This window comes from Xiphophorus hellerii, chromosome 16 (assembly GCF_003331165.1).
Source record: "Xiphophorus hellerii strain 12219 chromosome 16, Xiphophorus_hellerii-4.1, whole genome shotgun sequence".
Classification (NCBI taxonomy): Eukaryota; Metazoa; Chordata; class Actinopteri; order Cyprinodontiformes; family Poeciliidae; genus Xiphophorus; species Xiphophorus hellerii.
The window spans coordinates 9,390,551-9,417,146 of NC_045687.1; the positions used below are offsets into that span (position 1 = coordinate 9,390,551).

Consider the following 26,596-nt stretch of genomic DNA (forward strand, 5'->3'; position numbering starts at 1 on the left):
CAGGCTTTGAAGAAATTCAGAGGCAGCTGGGGCCTTTCTGCAGGCCCAGAGATGTTCTGTTGTTGTGCCTAGATCTGCAAAGTATTTAAAATGCAGTATTAAATCCAAACATGCTCTGACAAGGTCAGAGGAGCGCTAGCTTCAACTTGAAAGCCTGGAATCGTGCGTGCAAATGCTGCGTGGGCATTAATCACGGCTTTCTTACCTAATAAAATTATTCAGTAGCTTAAAGGCTAAAGCAAGACTGGGCAATGATGGGAAACTGGGCAGAGAGCGGGGATGATGAAGTGGGGTGTGGCGAAGAAAGCTGTCTGTTTTTGAGATAGTTTGTCTGAGAGAAGCACAGCATAAAGCCCCCTGGAGGCTTTTTTTGGGGGCGTGGGGGAAGTTTTGGGGTGAAGGGAGAGACTGACTTATAGTGGCCTTGGGAGAGTTCGGCCTGTTTCCCTTCAGACATCCAGAATTCCTGGGTGGGAACATTGGCTGAATCAATCCCAGGAGGCTGTGCTACTGGGCCGCTTGCCAAGTCTTAGTGCCTTAACAGATATTAGACCAGATTTGGAAACCTGTAGGTTAGGTTTTAATTAAAAAAAATGCAAATCCTTCTTTCACATAAAACCTCTGTTAGTTATTTCTGTGCTTAGTGTTCTTTGGGGTTATTTAGGAAATAATCTCCTAAGACAAAATAGCACCAAGAGTAAGATTTCCCTGTTTGTGTCCAGCAATAAAAACACACTGCACATTTCCGTCTTAAATATTTTCCATTCAATTGCATGAAGACAGTATATAATATTTGTGTTCATATTTAAAATGTTCTAGTTGTTGATCTGACAGAAGAATGACTTTCTTTGGATAGTGGTTACATGATGCCATCTTGTGACAAAACAAGAAAATAGCTACTCATTTACGAAAGCAACACTTCTGTCACATCAAATATCTTTTAATTCTCTGTGGAGAGCTTCCAATTTGCTAAATTAAAAAATGACATACAATTAATTCCCGAGGCATTAGATAAATAATGGAATACTGTCATCATGAAGTGGTAAGAAAAATGCTCAACATGGACATGACCAAGAACTGGACATCACTGCAAAATTGATTAAAAGACCAGAAGGAAGTTAGTAGGAGGTCTATAGCAACATTAAAGGAGCTGTTATCAAGGATATAGAGTAATGTGGAGAGTCCCTGTGCAAAAAAGCATTTTAGCAATTTAGAAAAAACACATTGAAGTATCCCAAAAGCCTGTTGGACAACATGTGTTAAAACACATTTAACACAGTGAGGCATCGCGGTTGTAGCATCATACTTTAAGGCACCGTTTATTTCCATGGAACAGACATATTATGAACAGTTTCAAGTACCAATCAGTGAAGGACACTAAAAAGCTGATGATAAACAGGAATGGCAGCAAATGGTAAGTTACCTGCATTAGCAGTTTTTTTGTCAAGTTCAATGACTTCAAGCTTTGTGAATAGGGTTATTCACACCCTTATGGCGGTAAGCCACTGTAGCCACTGCTGCCCAGAAGCGAGGTTGCCACCAGGGCAAGGTGGGTGAGTTGTCTAAGGGCACAACACCAGGGACAAACAGACTGGGGGGTTGAACCGGAAACCTACTGGTTACAAAACGAATCCCTACCCCATGAACCACAGTCAGCAACAGAATAAAGACCTTAAAAGAAGAATATCACACTTCTATGACGGCTCAACCAGAGAAAAGGCCTGAATCATATTAACAATCTGTTAGCTGATATGAAGAGGGCTATAAAGCAAAACCGCAAAATCTCTTTAAGTTTTGAAAGTGACTCAAGGTCAAAGTTTAGAGTCATTCACATTTATATAAACACACCATTTGTTTACTTATGTCACACCCAGAAGATTCCAGTTTGTTTTGAATTGAGTTGTAGAGGTTACATGATAGATTTATATATTAGATATTAAACGTTTTAATGCTACTTATATTGGTCTCATTTATCAGGGAACTTTCTTTTTTTTTATTCAGACTGTATGACAAATAGCTAACATAATCTAGGTAGGATCTGAATCATACATTACAGAAAAACTGTAAGCTGATCAGACGTTGGTGTCTTCCTGCACAAAACATCTCAGCTATTCAGTGCAGACCTGATAAATAAAGGTCTGAAGTCATCTCTACCTGGAAGAGAAGGAGTTCAGGTCTCTCAGAAATGAGGGCGGTTTGGGTTTCCCACCCCTGCAAATATTGCTGGAGTCCAATCTCAGAGGAGTGAATAGGGAGATGAGTGAACTGAAGTGAAAGATATGAAAACCTTTTATTAGACCAGAATCACAGTTAAAAACCTAAATGACTCAAATATACTGTATGTCCTTAGAATTTTTTTAAACTTTCTTGAACCCGATGGAAAATCAGCCATTACTTAATGGGTAGTGGCTGATTTTTCTCTGTGTAAACAGCAGGTGGTACCGCAAGGTTTGGAGTGCAGATGGGGGAGTCGAGAAAGGAATTTCAGAATCTGACGTATTCAGAAACTGGGCCCAATGAATGAACCAATACTTCCCTCTCCATACAATCATAACGTTGCTAAATTAGCTCAGAATGACTGAGCTGCTTTAGGACACATCGTAAAGCACTGCAAGAGGTAGAGGAGCTTAATGTTCAAATGTGGTTTAAATAAAAACAGTCAGCTGATTCACTATGTACCACCAACCAGTTATCTTTTGAGGGGGGGGGGTTGTCACCACTACCTCTACGTACTTCAGTGAGACATAGTTGGAATCCTGCATTTAAATCCCATCTTTGTTTTTCTTTTCATTTTAACCTAAATTATTTGAAAATATTTTGCCAAAGTGAAATGTGGAGTTAGGAATGCGTTTGATATACAATTACAATAAAGTAGGGCTACAAAATAAACTAAGTTTTGAATAATAAGTGTTTTATAACGGTTCAAATCACAAATGTCGAGATGGATATTTCTGTTATTACCCATTAGTAAACAATATTCTTTTTGCTTCCGCCTGTCAGCGGACTTCAACAAGTGTGAAACATCAGGGGGAAACCGTGGCTTTTTGTTTATTTATAAACATGTATAATTTGGGCAATATTTTGCCTCCTAATATTAACGGTTCTACTTATGAGTTCTGAATTCGACACATAAAATGCTTTTGTGAGCCCAACTCAATTGTTCAATAGAGATTGTACATTTTATATATAGGTATTTTACCCATAAGTATTTGTAATGGTAGCGTTGCAGTGCCAGGGTTTCCGTTACTGCTTTATCGCTCGCAACTGAACCGGCAGGATGTGCCAGCTCATTACGTGAACGTACGATAATACATACCGTCCGAAAAACTTTTACTGACCATTTTACATTAACTTTGCATATCGTGTACATACAAGGACATACTATAAATATATAATGATTCCAAACTATTTATGCTGATATTCAATTTAAAAATAAGCCACGATCATCCATCACTCTGAAAAATAGACACAGAACATTGTTAAACCTCTTTCAAAAGACAGTTATGCGACAAATTCGCAAACGGACAAATGAGTCAAGCTCAACCAGTGAAAACAGCTTTTCGGACCACTCCTGACTTCACAACCTCTTTCAACCTGCGATTTTCTATAAAATGTGTAAAACGTTCTTTATTTTAAAAAAACAAAAACAAAAAAACCCCACCATTTTCTAACATTTTTTTTATATCAACCAAGTTAAAATTGTTGCATTGAGAAAAAATTATCAATAAAGGATTAGGATTGTGTTTCCATGTATGAATTACATGTTAAAAGTTATTTCCCAGGGCAAGAAGAAGTGAAGCTATTTGGGAAACGGAAATGTCGGCTCTTGTTGGCGTTCTAAGCCAAAAGATTCGGCTCCCGGAAAGGAAACGCAAATCCCAACGTTACATTCCGCGCGAAAACACGGCCTGCGCGCCCGAACTGCACATAGCATCCACGTTAGGAAGCGTCCACAGACTGGCGGGTCACTGTGGAGCCGTGCTGTGGTTAATGACAGCGGGCTCAACTAGGTGTTTTAACAGTTAAAGCAGTTTTATCGTGTTTGTCTTTCGAATAGCTTTTTACGATGCCATCCAAAACGTCCTTGTCTTTGCCCGACGACGTGAGAAAGAGGTATGGTAATATTAAAAAAATGCTACTATTGTGATATGTATATAGCAACCTACATTGCTATATTGGGAATTACAACAGCAGGCCTGGAAATTTGTCACTTACCCCGCTGCTTATGACTGCTGAACTTCGCCGCTTTGCTTGCAGTAGCATCTGCAGCTAGCGTTAGCTTGTTGCCAATTGTCAAATTCAGCTGGTAGGTTTTCCTTCTCCTGATATTAGCTTGCTAGCATGGTTAGCCTCACAATGGATGGGTTCGTGTGCGTGATTTGGCGCCACTCATGAAGTTTTCTTATTTATGTTTTTTCCCCTTTCCCTCTGTTAACCCGATTTCAGTATTAGAATATATAAGTCGGCGTCCTATTCCTTTGGCATAACTGTATCGTTATCTTGTCATGTGTTCTGGGTATAGGTTGCAGATGCTGGATGAAGATGGTTCTCCAGAAGAGGCAAGTAAAGTTTTTAATCAATAACACTGTACTACTGCTTCGTGCGACCCATGCTGTAATAGTTATTCCCTCTTCATTAAAATCTAATAACATTAAGTTTGGTTTCAGATTTTTTTTAGCATGACATAATTAAGGAAATGCAATTGTGTCATGTAAGTTTGTGTTTTATTTTTTTTAACCTGAAATTTTCATTACTGTTAACCTGTTATTTCAGGATCAGGTGAAAGAGAAGCTACGGTTGGTGCAGGACTTCCTGCATGATGACGCTCAGGACCAGCTGACCAACCTGGAGGAGAAAATGAAGAATTCAGAAATCTCAAAGGTCAGGGATTCTATGTATTTATTTCTGTTCTTGCCTAGCTACATGAATGCATATCACAATATTGAAAAGTACATTTGTTTTAATGATTCAGTTGCAAAAATGAAAACTTGTGTTGTTTTTTTCTGTTGACTTTGGTAGCTTAAGAGTGTTTCTGTTGACACCTGATTAATTCCTGCATCCCATAAAGTCCCACAGAAGCCTTAAAATCACCCACTTATTGGGTCAGGCATGTGCTTTATTAGCAGACTTCAGTTCATCTGTGTTATTTGGATGTAATCTCCAGACAGTTTTATCAGCTGAGGGAAGCATGCAGTGGTTTAAGGTTGCTGAGTATATCCCTGTGTTTGAGGTGATCTTGATAAAACAGCCTGTGTCAACTGCTGAAGGTGACATTGCTCCCCCAAATCATCACAAACTGTGGAAGCTTCACATTGAACCTGAAACATCAAGAATCCAGTTCTTCATCATTGTTCAGTCCTCTTTTGGCTACAGTTAATCTTGTTGCCTGTGCTTGTCTTAAAGAGATTTATAAGTTTTAATCGGTACTAAAGTCATAATCATATTTACTAATCCTAAAAAAATCACGGTGCATTTGACATATTTAACCTTGAGTCATTTTAATCTAATTCATTCCCTCATGATTTTCTTATTTGTGGAGATCCTCCTATAATCTGCCATGCAACTGTAACTTTTATTTTTTTTCCTCAGGAGGTTTACATCTCTAAAGTTAAGGTCTTGCTGGGCAAAGAGCTTCGTCTTGAAAATGGCTCGCATGAGGACGGCGTGGAGCAGAATGGCAAGTCGAATGGGTTTGTTAATGGCTCCCATAAAGATAAAGAGGACGAAGATGTAAATATGGCGACAGAACAGGAAGAAACAGAAACCAAGTCACCACCTGCTCTCAAAGGGAAAGGTGGACGCAGGAGCAAGGCAAACTCTGAAACTAAAAGTTAGTTTAACACTTATTCCAGCAAATTCTGATTTTTCAAGAGCTTGAGTCACAAAATATGTGACTTTAATTTTTTTAATTTTTTTTAACTATTTTGTAGAATCACCGACCAGTACCAGAGTCACCAGAAACAGTGGCAAACAGCCAACCATCTTGTCAATGTTCTCTAAAGTGTACGTATCGGCTTCATGGGTTCTGAAAAGAAAAAGGAGAGTCAAATTATTTCTCTCAGGAAGTGGCTGACATTAAAATGGATTTGCTTTACAGTCAGAAACGCAAATCTGAGGACTTGAACGGAGAAGCTATCAATGGAATAAATGAAGCGCAGAAAGAAGACGACACTGAAGAGGTGATGATTTTATTGATCAGCAGATATGAATATCTGATCAGGGTTGGACTTTGAGTGTTTGTTAAAATCTATTTTGCACTGTGTTGAAGACTCAGGAGGAGAAACGCCTCAGGGTGGATTCTGATGAAAAGTAAGTCATTACCTATCCAGATTTATTGATTTTTTTCTACTCCTGGAGTGAATTCATTATTTCCAACTTTTGACTTGTTTTCTGCAGACTTGCTCCAGAGGAGTCGAAATCCAAGATTACTAAACCAGGACCTGCTGCAAAGGTATTGAGGTGCTTCTTTAAACATTGATGCTGTGGTTTGTAACAACATGAACAGCTTCAGCGTTTTCCTTTGACTTTTTTTTTTTTTTCTCTCCAGACGCCACCTCCTAAATGCCCTGACTGTAGGCAGTATCTGGATGATCCAGATCTGAAGATGTTTCAAGGGGATCCTGATAACGCGGTGAGAGCTTTGTGGTTTCAGATGGTCAAAGCCCGTCAGGGTGGCGTTTAATTCCAAACCTGACTATTTTTAACTTCCACCTTCAGCTTGAAGAGCCAGAGATGTTAACGCATGAAAGTTTGTCGCTGTTTGAGGCTAATGAGGATGGATTTGAGAGCTACGACCATCTGCCACAGCACCGGATCACAAACTTCAGGTAGGGGATCCGGTCTGGATCCAAGCTGCTGTGTGCTCTGTGATAGTTCTTGACTAAGTGGTGTGGTGTTTCTTTGCAGTGTGTACGACAAGCATGGCCATCTTTGCCCATTTGACTCTGGGCTGATTGAGAAGAACGTGGAGCTTTACTTCAGCTGCTATGTGAAACCAATCTATGACGACAGCCCGGGCTTAACCAGTACGACGGTTTCCTTCAAGACGTAAACCTTTTGTTGGTTGCTTGTAACTCTACAAATTATTCTCCGTTTTCTTCGACTCAGGCGGTGTTTTTGCCAGAAAGCTTGGACCCATCAACGCCTGGTGGATAACTGGTTTCGATGGAGGAGAAAAGGCTTTAATTGGATTCACAACATGTAAGTTTTCCTCTTCTTACCAAATGCCTAACACTGTTTAAGTGACTTGCTAACATCATCTTCATTTGTGCAGCTTTTGCCGATTACATCCTGATGGAGCCCAGTGAGGAGTACGCTCCCATTTTCGCACTGATGCAGGAGAAAATCTACATGAGCAAGATTGTGGTGGAATTCCTCCAGAAGAACCCAGACGCCACTTACGAAGATCTTCTCAACAAGATTGAGGTGAGCTCTTGCGTGAAATTTGAGCACTTTGGGTTTTTTGTGCTGCGATGTAGCGCTGACCGCCTTTGCCCGTTTCCTGCAGACCACCGTCCCTCCAGCAGGACTGAACTTCAACTGCTTCACTGAAGACACCTTGTTGCGCCACGCCCAGTTTGTGGTGGAGCAAGTGGAGAGTTACGATGAGGCCGGCGACTCAGATGAGCAGCCAATCATTGTTACTCCCTGCATGAGAGATCTGATCAAACTGGCAGGAGTCACCCTGGGAAAGAGGTAAAGATCTGTGACCATGAGCTGACAATGAAAGTTCCTATAAACAAGCTGTTGTTTTTTACTACTTTTGTATTTGTGTATTCACACTCCTCACTCCTTGTCTCCCAGAAGTCTAATATTCCTTTAACATTTCCTAATGCAGCATGCAGCTGTACTGGTAGGTAGGCTTTACTGTGGTTGAATTTAGCTTGTTTGTGGCTGTGTTCATGTGAAACATTCCAAAGCTTGATGCTCAAAGATCCATACCATAATTCATGCTCACATTTTGTTTTTAACCACGGTTTTGCTTTATATACCAAGTTATTTTCCTAGTTTAAGTATAGCATTTTTTTATCAGTAGGTGTGTGAATTGGTGCCAGTAAAATGTACACTTGGTTTCAGGCCGTAGCAGCAAGTTTGTATAGAAGTCCAGTTTTTGCTACATTAATGTGTTCACTTTTGGTTTGAGATGTGTAAACTGGTAGTTCATTAAAAATAGTTTGTCTCTAGAAGAAGAAAACGGTAGCTGATTTATTAAATTTTCATCTTTAAAATCAGATTCTCCACACTCAATACTTTCACTTCAAAATGCTTTTTCCATCTAGAGTGTGTGTTTCATTTCTTTGCTTGTCGCGTTGCATGGCCTGACGCTGGGGTTTAACGGCCAGAAGCATCACAATGTCATCACTTCACGTGCGATGAGGTGAAACCAAAACAGCAGCTTTAAATTAAATAACTTTCTTCCGTTGACAGGAGAGCAGCCAGAAGACAGACCATCCGCCACCCAACTAAGATAGAGAAGGACAGCAAGGGACCAACCAAGGCCACCACAACCAAGATGGTCTACCAGATTTTCGATGCCTTCTTCGCTGATCAGATAGAGCAGAATGATAAGGAGGGAGGAGTCAAACGGCAGCGCTGTGGAGTCTGCGAAGTGAGTTGGAGAAGCTCTGATTTACGCCAAGCTATGGTGATCCTTCACTGCACTTCTACATGAATAAAACGTTTGATTTTGTCACCCGTCTCTAGGTGTGCCAGTCTCCTGACTGTGGCAAGTGCACAGCCTGTAAGGATATGATCAAATTTGGAGGAAGTGGCAAAAGCAAGCAAGCTTGTAAGCAGAGAAGGTGAGGATGTTAAAGCAGCAAAACAAAACACAAATTTAGTTTTTTGATTTTTTTTTTTGGTTTTGATCTCAGTTTGCTCTTGCTGTTTTAATGTTAAACATGTTAAACTTTGTAATTCTTTTCCCTTAGATGTCCAAACCTTGCTGTGAAGGAGGCTGAGGATGATGAGAATATTGAGGAGGAAGATGTTCCAGCAGAGAAGACCAAAAAGGTTCTTCAAACCAAGAAAAAGAGACAGACCCAGTCCAAACTTGCATGGGTTGGTGAGCCTGTTGAGGTAGGATTTAATTTTGTGACAACAGGGTTGGATTTTCTGTCAAATTTTCTGCATAATGACAAAAAAACAAAACAAGATTCACTGCTTGAGATTTTGGGTGTTTAGATGTGCTGTGATACCTGCGTTCTGCCAGCAGGTGGCAGTAGCATTGCCATTAACATGCATGGCAACCAGCAGTTGCAGGCTGAAAGTTGTCGTAAAGCATGTTTCCTTTGACACGATTTACAGTTTCCTATTAACATTTGTAGCTCGATTTTGAGGTTTAATGAAAATGGTCACCATGAAGTGAGGCAGATTTGTCAAAACTCAAATCAATTTCATGATTGTAGTGCTTTTTAGAACAGAAACCCAGGCTGGTTATTTGCAAAACATACATAATTTCTTTTAAATAATCATAAGATATCCAGTGTGAAGTGTTTTTTTTTTCTTTCTTTTTTTTACAGTTTTCCATACAAAGCACCTCAGGTTTTTGTCAAATAGGAGTGCTGGTGTGGGTATGGGTTTTAACTCTGATTCTCTTCAGACCGCAGGGAAGAGGCAGTACTACAAGAAGGTCTCCTTGAACGATGAAGTGCTGGAAGTGGGAGACTGCGTCTCAGTTTCATCAGAAGATCCGTCCACTCCTCTGTATCTGGCAAGGTATGACATCTCTTTATGTCCTCTAACACCACGAGGAGTCTAACCTGTTTATATCTAATGAGATATTTCTTTTCAGGATCACTTCACTGTGGGAGGACAATAATGGGAAGATGTTTCATGCCCACTGGTTCCTCCGTGGGATCCACACAGTCCTCGGAGAGTCCTCTGATCCACTGGAGCTGGTTATCGTCGATGAATGTGAAGACATGCTGCTCAATTATGTACAGGGAAAAGTGAACGTCATGTACAAAGCTCCATCAAACAACTGGTTCATGGAGGTCAGTTGGTGGTCTTAATGCACTATGTATTGCATTTTGTCCTGAATTGTTTATTTAGAGGGTCCGTTTATTTCAGGGTGGGGTGGATGTTGACCTGAAGGTGATTGATGACGATGGGAAGAGTTTCTTCTATCAGTTCTGGTATGACACAGAGTTTGCTCGGTTTGAGACTCCTCCTAAGACTGAACAATCGGTAGACTGCAAGCTCAGGTAAATGGCTTTTTAAATTTTAACCTGTTCAGTAAGATTAATAAAAAGGCATGTAAAAGAACTTGTTTGGCATCAAATAATGCCAAGGATTACTACTTTAGTTTTCTAGCTTTTTATGATGTTTCATTAACATTGGTTATGTTTTCATTTAGATTCTGTGGCAGCTGCGCCCGTACTAAAGAGCGAGATGAGCAGGAAGTACCTCGAGCGTTTGAACCCCTGGAGAACGAGGACAGTGACAGCAAGGCTCTTTATGCGTTGGCCTGCTTCAAGGGAGAACAATTCAGGGTTGGAGACAGCGTCTACATGCCTCCTGAAGCCTTCAGTTTTAGGTAACAAAATGAGTGGATTTCTGTAGCACTAACGGGTAGTTATTACTGCCTGACAATATGGTATCGGGCAGTAATAAGAGGGCTGTTGGAGATGAACTTGATTTATATTTGGTGCAATCAGAAGTCCAGTGACTGAGAACAGAGATGCAAACAAACTGTTGGAAGCGAACCAATCACTGACCTTTTTGACTTTTATGGAAAAGCTACAGTAAGTTATGCAAAAGGAACCAACACTTTCAGTACCCCTCCTAGTTTCTGATGTGATCTTACAAGCAATTCTGTCAGGCAATTTGGTTCATTGTTCTGTACTTTATAGACTAAAAAACAAGATTTCATTCAAGCAACCTGCAAGTTATCGAATGGTCTATAAGAAATTGTCTCGATTTTACTCAGGATTGACGAGTGGTAGACTGACAGATCTAATAATTGACATGGTTAAAATGTGGGTCATGGTCCATAATAACTGTTTTGTGTAGAGCACTTTTTATGCATTAAAGTGCAACAAAGTGATTTATGGTATTTAAAACTATGAAAAAGCATGCAAATGTATCTATATCTATATTTATTTGATTTCTAGGTGATCTAGAAAACAACTGAAGTTCTCAGTTTAAGACTGTTACCTAAACCATCATGTGATTCACCTGTTTTAAGTGTGAAACCAGCCAGTCCGGTGAAGCGCTCCCACAGAAAAGAGGATGTGGATGAAGATTTGTATCCGGAGTACTACAGAAAGTCTTCAGACTACATTAAGGGGTCAAACCTGGATGCCCCAGAGCCTTTCCGTGTTGGCCGCATCAAAGAGATTTTCTGTCATCGCCGCAGCAATGGAAAATCAGACACCTCAGAGGTCAAGCTGAGACTCTACAAGTTCTACAGGTACACGTTTCATTCATTTTCAGGATCTTTAAGGGTCTTGTTGTGTAAAGGAGTGAAGAACTAACAGATATTTGTATAAATAATCAGGCCGGAGAACACACACAGAGGCGTCAAAGCCAGTTACCATACAGACATCAATCAGCTCTACTGGAGTGATGAGGAAGTGACGGTTAGCATGTCTGAGGTACTTGGACGCTGTCAAGTAGAGTACGCAGAAGACCTGAATGAATCTGTCCAAGATTACTCCAGCGGTGGACCGGACCGCTTCTATTTCCTGGAGGTATGGCTATTTCCTCTTCTGTTTTTCTGCTGTCAATTCAAATTTGCCTGAATTAAGCATCTCTTCAGTGTAGCATATGTCTGATATTTGTTCTCTCTTACAGGCTTACAACGCTAAATCAAAGAGTTTTGAAGACCCTCCTAACCATGCCCGCTCTTGTGTTCACAAAGGGAAGGGGAAGGGCAAAGGAAAAGGTTGGTTTTTGAAAAAAAAAAAAAAATAAAGGCCTACATGAGATCTGGATGTTCTTGAATTTGTTGCTGACCGATATTTCACTTTACATTTATCAGGTAAAGGCAAAGGAAAAGCATCACAAGAACCACAAGAGTCTCGCACGGAACCACAGGCACTTAAAGTACCAAAATATCGCACCCTTGATGTTTTCTCCGGCTGTGGTGGACTTTCTGAAGGCTTCCACCAGGCTGGTAGGTTAATATTGCATTTCAGTTACCAGAATATTTCATCAAACACACAAATTTGTTGCCCAGAATTTGCTCTTGTTGCTGGGTGTCTGTATATTTTTAAAAGGTTTTAAATTCATATTCCTGAAATTAAGACCTTAAAATGTTTTAAGTTCATTTTAAAGAATGTAAGTTGGCCTTAAATATGCTAATCACAGCTCTTGAATGTTGTAGTAATACTATTCAATCTCGTTTGTAGTTTTAGTCGCATTCAGACGTCTTCATTGCATTCTATGACTCCAGGCAGCCGCTAATTAGCTGCTAATATACCCTTGTTAGCTAGCTAGCTTATTTTGTGCCTCCATTATGGATAAGTGCAAAATTATCATCAGTTTTATTGACATTTGTTTTTGCCACTGGCTCACTTGTGTTGCCAGCCCATGTGAACCAGCAGGATTCCCTACATAGTTTTTACTGTCTTAACTTTAATTCAAAAAGGTCTTAAAAAGACTTAAATCTGACTTGCTGAAGCCTACAGATACCCTGTGTTTCCTTCAGGTATCTCCGAGACCCTCTGGGCTATTGAAATGTGGGAGCCTGCTGCACAGGCGTTCAGACTCAACAATCCTGGCACCACAGTTTTCACAGAGGACTGTAATGTCCTTCTTAAGCTGGTCATGTCTGGAGAAAAGACCAACTCCCTTGGCCAAAAGCTGCCTCAGAAGGGAGATGTAGAAATGTTGTGCGGCGGACCTCCTTGCCAAGGTTTCAGTGGAATGAACCGCTTCAATTCTCGCACTTATTCTAAGTTCAAAAACTCACTCGTGGTGTCCTATCTGAGGTGAGTGTCTTATTGAGTAGCCACGAATAATATTACATAGAAGACGATCCAGTTTAGATTGCTGATTGAATGGCTCCTCATGCAGTTACTGCGACTACTACCGGCCGAAGTTCTTCCTGCTGGAAAACGTGAGGAACTTTGTATCCTTCAAGAACTCCATGGTCCTGAAGCTGACTCTGCGCTGCCTAGTGCGGATGGGCTACCAGTGCACCTTTGGAGTCCTTCAAGTGGGTACCACCATTCAGATCGCTCTATTTCTGTTGTGAATGTGTGAAACTGTCCTGGTGAGGCTAAACCATTTTGGCTCTCTGTTTTCTCCTGCTCATCAGGCCGGTCAGTATGGCGTTGCTCAGACCCGCCGCAGGGCAATCATCCTGGCTGCTGCTCCAGGAGAGAAGCTTCCTCGCTACCCTGAGCCTCTCCACGTGTTTGCTCCCAGAGCGTGCTCGCTTACCGTGGCGGTCGATGAGAAGAAATACGTCAGCAACGTGACGCGGTAAAGAATACAAAAAAGTTCGACCTATGCACGTCTGCAGATCTCCCGAAAGCTTGTGGATCTAACTGTTCTGTTGTGGATCAGAGGGAACGGTGGCATCTACAGGACCATCACAGTCCGGGACACCATGTCTGACCTGCCCGAGATTCGCAATGGTGCTGCTTCTTTGGAGATTTCCTACAACGGAGAACCTCAGTCCTGGTTCCAGAGGCAGATCAGAGGCTCGCAGTACCAGCCCATTCTCAGAGACCATATTTGCAAGGTAAGCTGTATTTTAGTTTTCACATAACCTCATCACAAATTACTGCTGCTCTTGTTAAATACTAATTTCTGTTTTCAGGACATGAGTGCTCTGGTTGAGGCCAGGATGCGTCACATCCCTCTGGCTCCGGGCTCCGACTGGAGAGATCTGCCCAACATTGAAGTTCGGTTAAAAGACGGCACCACGACGAAGAAGCTACGTTACACGCATCACGATAAGAAGAACGGACGCAGCAGCACCGGTGCTCTCAGAGGAGTCTGCACCTGTGCAGGAGGTATGTAAGGTTCATTTACTTGATTTCTAATAGAATTGATGATGATCTCCAACTGAAGAAATGTCTGGTTATTTTAGGGAAAACCTGCGATTCTGCTGACAGGCAGTTCAACACGCTGATCCCCTGGTGTCTGCCCCATACTGGGAACCGCCACAATCACTGGGCCGGGCTGTACGGCAGACTGGAGTGGGACGGTTTCTTCAGCACAACCGTTACCAACCCTGAACCCATGGGGAAGCAGGTATGTTCTCTTTGTGGAACAGATTTTTATGGCTAATCGTTAAAAGTATTAATCTAATACCTTCCATAGTTTTGAGAATGTTCAGTTAATTTCATGGCTTTGAGTAAGATCTAGGTGCTTCTATATAATAATAAATCTTTTTTTTTTTCTTGTGATTTTAACCCAAACCTGTAATTACAGGGCCGTGTTCTGCATGCAGAGCAGCACAGAGTTGTCAGTGTGAGGGAGTGCGCTCGCTCTCAGGGCTTCCCCGACACCTACCGCTTTTTTGGAAACATCTTGGACAAACACAGACAGGTATGTTCCCAAACAATTTAACATTAGGAGAAACAAATAATAAACTCTTTATCAGCATGATCAGAAATGTGTTTTCTTTTTCCCAGGTTGGAAATGCTGTACCTCCTCCGCTCTCCAGAGCCATCGGCCTGGAGATTAAGAAATGCGTCTCAGACAGGATGAAGGAGGAACAAGCTACAGCAGGTGGGTAATTTGGTTTGTCTGCTTTTATTTCTCCAAACCTGCATTTACCATTTAAACTTATTCAGTTTTTTTTTTCAGACATCAAACAAGAGAAGATGGAGGTCTCTGATTAACTTCTATATTTCCATGTTTTAAAGGTTTTAATGCTGATGTTGGAATACTTTTTAAGTAATCTTGACTTCACTGTCACCAAGTGGCCACTATGTACTATGTAGTAATCATTCCATATTGAATCTTAATTGTTTTTATTCATGTTGTCAAATGTTCAATGTGGAATAAATTGTATGTAGATTTTATATGTAATATTTCAAATAAAGTCCTTCTGAAATTGTATGTGATTGAATGGAGCAGTGCATTAATACCAGCGACGAGGATGCAGCTTTGTACAGACAAGTTATACTGTATGTCCACCAAATAGTAAAAATAATTTTGGTATTTACATCTGCATCTACTCCTTACATATTTCAACATAATTAAATTTAATGAATAAGTGGATTATAGTTTTCTGTTTGCGATTTAGTTCCAACTTCTAAGCATATACATGTCTTTTAAAAATTGCAAAACGTATAGTTTGCCACTTAATTTCTTGGTTTCATTATAGATTTAGCTGTGCTGCAAGGTTTTTACCCAAACTAACTATTTCAAGATGCTTGGGTTTTTTACCATCTTTCATGCACATCCAGCTCAGCAATCAGCAATAGCTGGAACAAATTTAACTGTAACAAGTCAAGATGATTTATTTCAGTAAATCTAAAAATTCTTAGTGTATAGCTTCACTACATACTGATTTTTCTATTTATTTAGGTGATAATGGGCTATAGCCTGAAATCTAAAACCCCAGTAAGGGAAGGTGCCAAGTCAGCTTTAAGGCAGAGGGAAACAAGAAGGGCTTTAAATGAATTCATAAACATGGATAATGCCAGATTAGACGCTACCCAAATAATCTGTGGAAACTTCAAACTGTGGAACCTCACTCTGTCCACAATTTAATTTCCAAATTACTTTTGTCTGAAAATGATTTTGGACCACTGAGCCTCACTCCCATCCATTTTCTCCTCTAATGTCTTTGGTTTAACAGAGAATCTGGACCATATTTTTGATGTCTGTGCGGCAGCCCAAACCTTGATAACCTCCAATCTCTAGAATGGGTTTACCATCCCATCAAGACTGATTATCTTGGTTAGTAGTGCACATACTTACTCAATTTGTCTGAATACTACCAGTGATTAATGGCTTGTACAGCCCATGGTAGTGACAGAAAGCTGGACAACTGTAGAAGTTAAGTCTTCACCATGATCAGGCTGCCCATAATTTTCTGAACAGACATTTAGATTTTCAAGAACTAAGCCACAATCAAAAATAAACTTAAGATCTATTAAGGTTATCCTTTTGTAATTACTGAAATAACTTAAATTCCAAGTCATGTTATGAATGTTTACAGCCACTCCTGTGTATTTAAGAGCTCACCTCTCAGGTAAGGTTTTATGCAGAATTTAAAGAAAAAAGAATCCTCTTTCAATTTTGAGAAACTATAAACAGCTAAGTCTAGGTATAAAACTTAGCTTATACTTGAATTAAGTAAAACAAAACTTTATATTATAATCTCTGCCAAAGGATATACAACAAGCAGATAGTGACAGTTTATCTTTATTTAGATCATAGTCACACTTTACAGTGACAAAATCTGGCATGTTGAAAGTCTAATGTATCCCTCAGTTGTTTGAAGGTCTGCAAAGAGAAAATAAAAGTTAGCAATAAGAAAGCATATTGTTAATTTAATACACAAAATTAACTGTAAACTCACTTGGCCCATTCAACATTGAGAATAAGATGATCATATCCAAATCCTGACACGCCTGCGATGGCTCTGGCTGCATCCTCCCGCCGGTGGAAACTGATGAAAGCAAATCCCTGCAGGAAAGACAGCATTAGATCAGAAAACTGGTGCTTGTCACTTCTGGTCATAGTCTATAAAATCCCAATGCACAATGATGACGAACGGTAATCAACACAGCAGAGACAGAAAAACAGTGAGTACCAACCTTGGACTGTCCAGTATTCTTGTCTTTCGCCAGATAAATTCTTGAGATGGAGCCAAATGGTCTGAAAAGCTCCTGCAGGTCGGTCTCACGGGTGTCCTCAGACAGGTTGGTCACACGGATTGTGGCATTATCATCAGCTGTAAGGGTCAATCATTCGGTGTTTAATCAGATGAATATCTAGATGCTGCTCAAGAACTGAAATGCAGAAAGTCATTGTGCCTTCACTAATACTCACCCCTGCGGTTAGGCTGCATAGACTCTCCTCTTCGCGTTCCTCCATCCCTCAGACTCGGTGGAACGTATTTTCCAGTCTTGGTTTGCGCAGGCTGCACAGGTTCTGGTTCAGCTGGTAAAACACAAGAGCAAGCCGTTTTAATTCACAACCACGCTTAAATAATAATGATAATATTGAGTATTAAATAGTGAACAAATAGTACCAGAGCCAGGAGACTTCTCTTTGTCTCCAGTAGAAAGACCCAGCTGTTCAGCCAGCTCCTTCTGCATGGGACCCAGGGTGTCCTTGTATGGACAGCGGGTTGTCCAGTGGTCGCCTTTACAAATACGACAGGACACAATCTTCTGTCCCTTAAGTTTGTTCATGGGATCTTCTTCCTGATCTTGAGCATTTAAGTCCTGCAAAAATGAGAGAAATTAGCAACTCAGGGACAAGTTACAGATTCTGCACAACGTATGTTAGAGATTATTACTCCATTTTTCTTACTAATTTAATTAGCAAGGTGAGAATGTTTGTAGAGTTGTTTACAAAGTCAAATGAAGGCAAGTTCAGATTACTAAAACATTTTATCTAATCCACTGTAAAGTGTGCTCTCATCCTTTTATGGATGCCTCAAGTTATTTTTCCATTATTAAGCTGTGAACAACACTGGGTTTAATAAGTGCAACGGATTCTCACATCTTTGCTGGATATAAAGGTCATAAAGACGTCGTCGCTAACTGTAGTGGTAGCAACATTGGGACCTGGTGCATCACGCTCAGAGTTGCCAAATTTCTTCCAGTTCTGCAATAAAAGAGTGAAAAAATATTACATCATTTGGGACTTTTACCGCTGATCATTCAATAGGTGAATGCACCTTCGATACAAACCTTCCTTCTGGCAACAGCTTTGGATGCTTTCCGTGTCTCGATCTTGAAGGTCCGCACAATCTAGACCAAAAACAAACAAAAAAGTACATACTAAATATAATTTTATTAATAAAGTACCACAAAACAAAATAATATATATAAAATCATGGATGTATTGCATATTTTCACTTTAAGTGTGAAGTAATGTGATCAAATAATTACCTTGGATTTTTTTCCGTCATCATCTATTTTATATTCAGTGACAGTTTTTATGTTTCCTTTAATGGTTTCCTTAGGAGATGGTAGAGTGCCTGTTGAAAAAGAAAAGTTTTTTTATTCCAAATCTACAGACTTCGGGAAGATTCTTCAACAGTTATCTTCAACGTAAACTTTTAAAAATCCCTATGAATAAGACATGAGTGACATGTCGGACAATCATAAAGAAAACAATATAATCACCAGTTAAAATTATTCGTGGTCAAACTGTCGAAAGGAAAGCTGAACTTCTCCATCTGTTGTCATGTCTCCTATTTTAGCTTTGTCCAGATATCAAAACGAATATATTGACAAATTAAGCTAAATATTAATCAATTTGCAGTGGCCTATGTCTATCATAACTGTCTTGTAAACTGTCTAGCCTTCCGTAGGCAGCCCTTAAACATGCTGGAAAACACTGCCTCGGTCCCTGTCATCATGTCCGCTTTCTAATTATCTGATAGCAATCGATCCATTTTGGATAGTTAGAAAAAGGTCTGATAAATATCGCTTTAAAGCTATTTATCCCGATCAGTCAGTGGTTACATTTAACTTGTTTTTAATGCCCTACAACCACGTGGAAGTGGAAGCCGCCTAGCCGGGCCTCACTCTCCTCTGGCGGACTGCGAACTACCGGAGCTGTGCTAACGTTAGCTCCACAAGCTAAAATACTCCTTACCTTCATCTCCTTCCTCCTCGACCTGGTCGGCCCAGCTGGGCTTGGAGCTAGAAGTCAGAGTTGGAAATTCAGTTTTATATTCGTAAAATACTGTAAAAGCAGTCGGAAACAGTTAAAACTAGTGAAACTTACTCGTCGTATTCAATCGACGGCATCCTCTCCGTTAGCCTAGCTTCAAGAGGATCACCGCGAAGTTGCAGCACATACTTCCGGCACTGAAACTTCATAATAAAGGTCTAACGTGACGCCAATTCTTTCAAAATAAAGGTTTATGGACAAAATTCAGTTCCCTGTACTAATAAATAAAAGACAATCCAAACAACCATCATATCAGTACTATGGATGTAGAATGCGGATAATGTGGGCTTCTTTGGCAGCCACATGTAGCTTTAGAGGTTAACTATGAACTCCTTTGTAAGAAATTCTCCTGGTTCATTGCAGTACATTTACAATATAATGGTAATTATTTTATTTTCCTGCAAGTTGCAGGAAGGAAACTACATCTTGTGTTTACTCTATCTGATATATAGAGTATATACTTGTTGCATGACCTGAAACATTAAGTTTGACAAAAAAGTGAAAACACATTTGATCCCATTTGTATAAATTACATGTAATGTATAAAATGAGGAAAACTTTGAAAAAATGAACATTTTTATTACAAACAGATGTGATTAAATGTATTTAGCACAGAGCTGTGACATTTAGGCATCTTACAAAGATACATGCAGCAAAGTTATGTTTAGTCTGAAACCAGGCTCTACTTCCTCATCCTTCTGGGTTGTCTTCTGAGCTCTTTCCACAGCATGCTACTCTAATACTGTCAAACACAGCCATGTAGAGTATGGGATGGATACACATGTTCAGCGTTGCCAGTCCCTTGGACACTTGGTACATTTTGTAGACCCAACAGTTTATGCTCTTGGGGTCACTTTTCCTCAAATACAGATGATAGACTTGGTAGACATGATAGGGCACAAAGGAAACAGCATAGAGGACAATCACTGATGAGACTAACAAGGCAACTTTACGCTTTTCAAGTGTCGTTATGTTGACATTTTTCCACACAACCCGAAACACCAGACAGTAAGAAGTAAAAGTTACTATGAAAGGAACAAGACAGCCAAAAACAGCAAGGAACACTCTGTAGATAAAGTCCGACGTGTCGTCAGACGTTTGGTGACAGAAAGCCACACATAACGTGTTGTTATTGTAACTGTGTTGACAAAGAGAAGCAAACTTCAGCATAGGGCTCGAGATGACTCCAACAATAATCCATAAGATGGCACTGATGACTTTGACATGAAAAGGTTCCACATACGAGCGGGTGAAGAACGGGCACACGATGCCTATGCAGCGGTTCACGCTTATTGTCATGATGAAGAAAATGCTCACATACAAGTTGCAGGTGAAAAGGAACCTCTCGATTTTACACACAGCCTCGCTGAACAGCCAGTGTTTCCCCAGTGCGTAGTAGACAATCAGCAGAGGCAGGGTGAGGATGTACAGCAGGTCACTGATGGCCAGGTTACAGGAGAGGACAACACCGGAGTGCCAGTTGCGTTTTTCTTTGCTGAGCAGCAGCCACAGGGCAAACGTGTTTCCTGCCAAGGCCACCACAAACTCAACCCCGTACATGGTAGGGAGCAGGCCAATCTGAAACTTCTCACATTCAGAGAAGTTGACTGCCATCCTGTTTTCTCTAAGAAATAAAAATGGAGTAAGGCATTAAGTCGATACAGATTTCAATCAAGAAGTAAAAATAACTTCAGCTTACCAAAAGGCAGACATGCAAACTTTATTTTGTTGGTGAAAAGGCTGAAGACAGGAATTGCTCCTCAATCATCCTCCGCTGATAAGTGAGTGATGAACAGCTCAGAATAACACAAGACTCACTTCCTTATGCTCTAGCTTGCATTGTGCAAGATGCAGAAGGAAAACTGAGCTGTGACGACACCAGCACCATCCACTTGCCAATATTGCAATACAAAAGCCTAGTTCATGTCAGAACTTTGTTTAAAAAGCGACTTTGTACTAAAGACTAAATATGAAGAGATGGTCGATTACCGTCTGCAGATTTTGAGTGGGAGTGTACAACATGGAATAAAAATACTTAAATTACAAAATAATAATAAAAATTTAATTTAATAAACATTTAATAAATAAAAAATAATGAAAATCAGAAACTAGTTTGGTAGAATAACTATTTGCAAGTGGAAAATATATGCAACCATGTTGTCTACTAAAGCCTACTATGGCCTAAATAAAAGGCAAAATGAAGCATTTACTCTTTTAGGGTTGTGACTAATTCTCTGAGCAAAGCTGCATTTGAAAGTGGAGCCACTGACTGCAGCATTGAACAAAAAAAAACATTTCTAAAACATCTGAGTGCAGAAGTGAATATTCAGTTATCAGAATGCCATCTGTACCGATCATAAAAAAAGGATGTAAACTCACTTCAAGGCTGGTTAAGGAAGTGGTTTGATTTTTATTTTTAGAGTGTTGCTTGCTCTCAAATACAGATGACAGCAAAATGTTATGTGAAAGGGTCATTTTCATTAGTTTAGATAACATTTAGATCTGACAGTGTTAAAATATTTTCAGCAGCATTTACAAATGATTGCCAGAACGTTCTGGTTTCATGGTGTGTTCTTTAGTTGTAACATACTGTACCTCTTAATCTAGATTTTAGCTTTTCCTTGCAGTGCAGTTCTTTGCTTAGATTTGTACTCCAATTTAGCTTCAATAGTTCAGATTACTTTACTTTCAGAGAAATTTATAAAATGGCATCAGATTATTGATAACACCAAATATGTAACCATCATTTTCCCATCCTTATGCTTTACATTCACTTTTAACTGTTGAATGCTTAATTCTTTGTTCTTCAAATTTGATTCTCCACTATTGGGTTACAGTGAGAAGCTAAAAAAAAAAAATCTTCCCAATGAAGTTAATCTAAAGCAAAAACACTATGTTAGAATACTTAACATTAATGAAATGTACAAATCAATGAAAGACAAGAACTTCAGAGTTATTTAATCAAAAAATGTTTTATTTTTGTTCTGAAGTCGACAACTATAAACTGATGAACATTTCTGTATTTTTTTTTTTTTTTTACAATTTGTTCATTTGAAACTGTCCAATAACATTTCCTCAGACTTAAGCAGTAAGAGCAAATACATTTGCTGCCTTCTGTTGCCTTTGGAAGGTACTACACCCAAAGTCCAAATGAAGGGGAAAAACAAAGCAAAGTTCAGCGCTTTCCTTTTGTCCGTGTGAAGCTTTGCTTTCCACCTGCACCTTTCCTCTTGAGGCCAGACTTGCCTTTGTGACCTTTTGTCTGAAACGTTTTGTCCTTGTTTTTCTTTCCATCAAAGTTTTTGCGTGAAAATTTATTTTCCCTCTCTCCAGATTTCTTAGAGCCAAATGCTTTTCCTGGAGGCCGCTTTTTCTTCCCAAATGCTTTCTCCTCATCTTTAGATTTCTTCCATCCTTTTCCATGAGGAGCTTTTCCCGTTTTGTCTCTGTGCTGCCCAACTGCACCTTTTCTTTTTGGTGATTTAGAATCTGGTTGTTTTGATTTACCAGGGGACAGCTTTCTCTTCTTGGCTCGGTCGTGAGATTTCTCTGGACGCTGCCTCTTCTTGGCCCCCGGAAACATATCTGCATTGTGGAGAAATATGTTTTAAGGATTTAAAGCAAGACTAGTGCAACAAACGGTGCACGGCTGTTTGACTTGAATACTCACCTTCATCTGGTTCTTGCCCCACAGCCTGTCTATAGTACTCCACATCATCATCAGATTCAACAGCAGCTGGCCTATCGTCCTGCATCCCTGGATCTTCCACCTCACTGTCCTCCTCGGCTTCAGCTTGTTTCTTTTTTATGCCTTCCAGACTCTTTTTCCTTACAAGATGAAAATATTTTACAGACTTCAAGTATTAATAAAGAGAAAGAAAATTGCCCAATAATTTTACGTTCAAATTACTTGTTCTCTTCTCGTTTCTCTTTCTTCGTCGCCACATTTTGCTCCTGTGTTTTCCTGCGTTCCTCCTTTTCCTTCATCTTCGCCTCCTTCCTCCTCAGGATCTCCTGTATTTCTTCCTCTGTCTTGGAAACTGGCACAAAAAAAAAAAATCCCGACTGAGAAACGGTTTGTGCCAAATGTCCATGAAGCAAATAAAGAACTCAGGATGAATCAGTAAGCGTTTACTTGTAGAGATAAATCATAGAATTCATAATGCTATTGTCATCATGTTCATCTGGACATTTGAAGCAGAAACTAGCTGGGAGAAACATTCACTCACTCATGGAGTGGTAAAGAATGTTCCCGTCTCCCATCCCTTCCTGGATCTTCACCAGCTGCAGCGTCATTCGAGGACCGATCTAAAAGGAGAAAAATGAAACGGGTTCAGCTGATCCATACGGAGTGGAGGAGTTTGACGTATTCTAGTCACTTCGTACACACTTCGGTCAAACGGACAGCGCTCTGCTGGGACGGCATGTTGCCTCTTCCGGAATACATCTGTGGCAGCTCCGTTATGTTGTGCTCGCCGTCCTGCTCGGCTTCACTTTCAGACAAGTTTGCTCCCCTGAAGAGTTGTTAAATAAAGAGTTCAGATAAATTTTTACTTTTGTAAAATGGAAGCAATCTACTTTTTTCAGTGCCGTGAGAAGTAAAAGAATCTTACTTCACCAGCAGTTCAGTGATATCCTCAAACTTGCTCATATTGGGGAACTTTTCTTGCATTAGCTTCTTTATTCCTCGGCTCATCCCCACAGGGACGACCTTCAGGCTACTGCAGGACGAGAACAACAACAAAAAACTTTTAATTTGTTACTGAAAGAAACTCAATAAATAACAGAACTCTGTCTTTAAGTGTGAAGGCTCATCAGTGCGTTTACTTTAGACATGCATCATGACAGTGTCAAGTCGTAATCTGTCATCATCTGAGCCCATCACTTCAAAATGCTGATATTAGATCAATACCTTAACAGATCATTACTTACTAGTGCCGAAACTGAATTTCCTGGGATGCTGGGTCAAAACTGAACAGTACACACCTCTTGATGCTGTTGAGGTTTACCTAAGACAAAAAAATAAAAGTTATACCCAAGGCTTAAACTTGTATTATGCTGAAAACCCATTTCACAACAAATCAGATAGCGTTTACTTTTGAGAGATCTTCACAGATACTCAGAAGACTATACTGTCATCACATCGTTCTCAACATGAGGTGGGTGATTTTTGTTTTACTAAACGCACCTTTTGGACGTTTATGGAGGGAAACATGTTCTGGAACATGGTGGCCATGAGTTTCACGTGCATGCCATCCACTCCAAAGTTGCTGAGGATGAGAAGTGGATGGTGGGTGAACTGCTGCTCATGCATCCTGTGCTTCTTCAACGATGAAACCACGTCTTTGATAAGGGAATACTGGAAAGGAAAAATAAAATATAAATGTCCTGAATAAATGTTGATTTATAATTAAAAGGGGTCATCAAATGGCTTTGATAGCTTGGGTTCATCAGTGCGTTTACCTTGAAAAACATCACTTTACAATCAGGTTTCTGTGCGTCATCATGTAAACCCGATACATTTGACTTGGATGTTACAAAACTTACCTTGAGGACCTTAAAATAAAGCATGGGGCCTTTGGGAAGTCGAGCGAGTCTCTGGAAGGAGAAAGAAAATTAAACTGATGGTGACGCAGTCCTTATGTGAGAAAACTGTATGTAGGCCGTGATCAGACTCGGTTCTCACCATGTTGATGCTGTCGGGAGTTTTGCCAAAGATAATGAAGTGGGTCACCCCCAGGGGTCCTGCTACAGACACAAAGTCCTTAAGGAGATTTTTTTTCCGTACCTGAATTTTAAAAATAATAAAGTTACAAGCATGATGAGTGGGTTGTTAAAGCTTGAGCAGACCTTGCTTTAAGAGGATGACAGACCTTCAGAGACTCTGCGGTGTAAGGCTGCATGACTTTCCTCATGTCCTGGACGAGCTGACCCACGTTTTTTCCAACCTGACCCCGATGAAACACGAAGGAGTGGGGCACAGACCTGTAGGCATCCTCAGCCACGTGGATGGCTTGTCCTCGGGATTTCTTCTGGTTTTTAGTCTAATGAAAACGTGAACAGAACTCATTACTGAGGTTAAATATCTAAGACGCAAGTTTCTTACACAACGCGAACTATGAACGTGATGCAAATTTACAACCCAACACATATAAATAAATGTCTCTCCACCAGAGCTGGTTATCATAAAACAAGGCTTTTTATCAAAGACAAGTCAATGTAAATGGCACGTCTATGTAAATGGTTATTAGCCATTAGCTCCCATGCTATGTCTGGCACTTACCTTTGATTTCCCCATGATTTAACTTGAAGCCGACTGAATAGTTTCACCACAAAAACTCGAAAAATGTTGCTAAAGTATATATAAGCTAACCATACTGATTACATAAACCGGATCAGCTAAATGTTTCAAACCACTAAAGTTGAAATAATAAGCTTTAAAGTGGACTACGTTCTTTCCACATGGTGTTCTCGCTATGTGCAGCACACTAATATGTCCGTGCTTCTCGTTCAGGCGTGCTAGTTCCGAGCTATATAGGTTTGACCACAAGAGGGCAGAAAAAAAGCGCACAATGAAAGATAGAAATCTTTTTGACCATTAAAGGACAGAAGACGTGCAAATCGTAAGATCAAATTCATGTAGTTATTGTATTACAGAAAAGAGAAATAAATACACGAGTTCAATGAGTAAATTGCATTATCTATAAATACATCTTAATATATTTTAAGCAGAGAAAAACTCTTGTGTGCTTTAAAATTGCTGGACAAAATAAAGTACATACATCAACACTTGTGAAACCACATGCTTTACATCTCTATTGTTACGACCCAGCTCAGCCAGGGGGAAAGAGAAGTAACATTAAAGAAACCTAGATGTTAAGGTTTATCAGTTTGGAATTTATTGTTTGGGTTTGACAAAAAATTAAAGGTAAAAAAACTCTACAGTCAAAAGTTAAGGTGTCATAACCAAAAAGAAAAACAATGAACAGGAATCCACAAAACAACCAGAGTTGGAACCAAATGTCTTAACCAAACAAAATAGGACCAAAACCTAAGGTTAACAACAAACAAGGTTAACAACAAACAAAACTCTAGTAGCCTACTATTAGTAGGCTACTATAAGCTTACATACAAAGCCCTCACAGGGACTATCACAGGTAACAAAGATTTACACAAGCTCACAAAAAGACAATGCAGTATACAGCAGTCAACAAACACCTGGCAAAGTGGCAAGCTGTCTCAGTAAAGAATCAGCTGTGCCTTCTCCCAGGAAGTCTTGGGTTTAAAAAGGGAGGGATTCATCAGGGATTGGTGGAGCTGATAATTGGTGAGCCAATCAGCTCTGCTGTAGACCTCAGGGAGTGGCGCAGGAGGATTAGGGCTGCAGCCAGTTCCCAATGGAATTAATTTCATTAGAAAGCTGCAGATATACAGAAAAGAAAGAGACAAAGGAAACATACCAGGCCACCGGCCGTAACACTATCGATCAGAAACAGATACACACGAGTAAGATACATTTTTGGGAGTTGTCCTTACTAACATTCACAACTGCCCTCATATGTGAAAGAACCAAAATAGGTCTATGTCACATGTTACTTTACAACAGCCCATGCAATATTAAACAAAGTCATTCACAGATTACATTATATGAAATAGAGCAAGCCCTAAAACCCAGTTGCTCGATTCACAGTTTGGACAGAGGCAATGTATGTGTGATTTATGTCTTGTTTTGATTATTCTTGCCCATTTCCTGCAATAGCAAGAAAGTTAT

At 40.0% G+C, this 26,596-nt stretch overlaps 3 protein-coding genes across 5 annotated transcripts; 1 reads left to right on the plus strand and 2 right to left on the minus strand.

The window, feature by feature from the left end:
- The first annotated feature begins 3,888 nt into the window (after positions 1–3,888).
- On the plus strand, positions 3,889–15,021 carry dnmt1 (DNA (cytosine-5-)-methyltransferase 1). Of its 2 annotated transcripts, XM_032587230.1 has the most exons (35): positions 3,889–4,113; positions 4,523–4,559; positions 4,774–4,881; positions 5,590–5,830; positions 5,931–6,003; positions 6,098–6,179; positions 6,269–6,309; positions 6,397–6,451; positions 6,548–6,631; positions 6,718–6,827; positions 6,907–7,025; positions 7,108–7,200; positions 7,274–7,425; positions 7,508–7,695; positions 7,838–7,852; positions 8,428–8,608; positions 8,704–8,801; positions 8,931–9,078; positions 9,602–9,717; positions 9,794–9,995; positions 10,072–10,205; positions 10,358–10,537; positions 11,189–11,413; positions 11,501–11,693; positions 11,797–11,887; positions 11,984–12,118; positions 12,653–12,935; positions 13,021–13,162; positions 13,265–13,431; positions 13,516–13,693; positions 13,772–13,967; positions 14,045–14,208; positions 14,389–14,505; positions 14,592–14,688; positions 14,767–15,021. In XM_032587230.1, exons 1-35 carry the CDS (start codon positions 4,067–4,069, stop codon positions 14,799–14,801), a joined length of 4,527 nt encoding a protein of 1,508 aa, XP_032443121.1. In that variant the 5' UTR covers positions 3,889–4,066; the 3' UTR covers positions 14,802–15,021. The 2 variants fall into 2 exon arrangements, with proteins under 2 accessions (XP_032443121.1, XP_032443122.1); XM_032587231.1 differs by lacking the exon at positions 7,838–7,852.
- Positions 15,022–16,317: 1,296 nt separating this feature from the next.
- Positions 16,318–20,655, minus strand: eif3g (eukaryotic translation initiation factor 3, subunit G). 2 transcript variants are annotated; one of them, XM_032587233.1, is made up of 10 exons: positions 18,880–19,003; positions 18,748–18,794; positions 18,036–18,124; positions 17,835–17,894; positions 17,644–17,748; positions 17,168–17,363; positions 16,966–17,076; positions 16,731–16,867; positions 16,493–16,599; positions 16,318–16,416 (listed from the first exon to the last, which is right to left on the minus strand). In XM_032587233.1, the coding sequence occupies exons 1-10, from the start codon at positions 18,972–18,974 to the stop codon at positions 16,401–16,403; spliced, it is 963 nt and encodes a 320-aa protein (XP_032443124.1). In that variant the 5' UTR covers positions 18,975–19,003; the 3' UTR covers positions 16,318–16,400. The 2 variants fall into 2 exon arrangements, 1 of the variants encoding a protein (XP_032443124.1); XR_004342373.1 differs by lacking the exons at positions 16,318–16,416; positions 16,493–16,599; positions 16,731–16,867; ... (1 more) ...; positions 17,168–17,363; positions 17,644–17,748 and adding an exon at positions 20,525–20,655 and having other exon boundaries at positions 17,872–17,894; positions 18,880–20,449.
- Positions 20,656–21,778: 1,123 nt separating this feature from the next.
- Positions 21,779–25,322, minus strand: ppan (peter pan homolog). Its single transcript, XM_032587232.1, has 12 exons — positions 25,109–25,322; positions 24,699–24,869; positions 24,512–24,613; positions 24,373–24,423; positions 24,014–24,184; positions 23,758–23,834; positions 23,439–23,546; positions 23,216–23,339; positions 23,055–23,133; positions 22,736–22,865; positions 22,496–22,653; positions 21,779–22,410 (listed from the first exon to the last, which is right to left on the minus strand). The coding sequence occupies exons 1-12, from the start codon at positions 25,121–25,123 to the stop codon at positions 22,001–22,003; spliced, it is 1,596 nt and encodes a 531-aa protein (XP_032443123.1). The 5' UTR covers positions 25,124–25,322; the 3' UTR covers positions 21,779–22,000.
- Positions 25,323–26,596: the final 1,274 nt, after the last annotated feature.

What these genes read in the sequence shown, in the direction of transcription:
- dnmt1 (XM_032587230.1), top strand. Translation starts at nt 4,067, where the DNA reads ATGCCATCCAAAACGTCCTTGTCTTTGCCCGACGACGTGAGAAAGAG. An exon ending in CGACAGCCCGGGCTTAACCA is followed by an intron (nt 7,026 to 7,107) that starts GTACGACGGTTT and finishes TCTTCGACTCAG; the next exon opens with GCGGTGTTTTTGCCAGAAAG. An exon ending in TTTAATTGGATTCACAACAT is followed by an intron (nt 7,201 to 7,273) that starts GTAAGTTTTCCT and finishes TCATTTGTGCAG; the next exon opens with CTTTTGCCGATTACATCCTG.
- ppan (XM_032587232.1), bottom strand. An exon ending in ACACCGCAGAGTCTCTGAAG is followed by an intron (nt 24,614 to 24,698) that starts GTCTGTCATCCT and finishes TTTAAAATTCAG; the next exon opens with GTACGGAAAAAAAATCTCCT. An exon ending in GAAATTCAGTTTCGGCACTA is followed by an intron (nt 23,547 to 23,757) that starts GTAAGTAATGAT and finishes CTCGTCCTGCAG; the next exon opens with TAGCCTGAAGGTCGTCCCTG.
- eif3g (XM_032587233.1), bottom strand. Translation starts at nt 18,974, where the DNA reads ATGAAGTTTCAGTGCCGGAAGTATGTGCTGCAACTTCGCGGTGATCCT. An exon ending in CCGTCGATTGAATACGACGA is followed by an intron (nt 18,795 to 18,879) that starts GTAAGTTTCACT and finishes TCTGACTTCTAG; the next exon opens with CTCCAAGCCCAGCTGGGCCG. An exon ending in AGAATACTGGACAGTCCAAG is followed by an intron (nt 16,600 to 16,730) that starts GTTGGTACTCAC and finishes TCTTTCCTGCAG; the next exon opens with GGATTTGCTTTCATCAGTTT.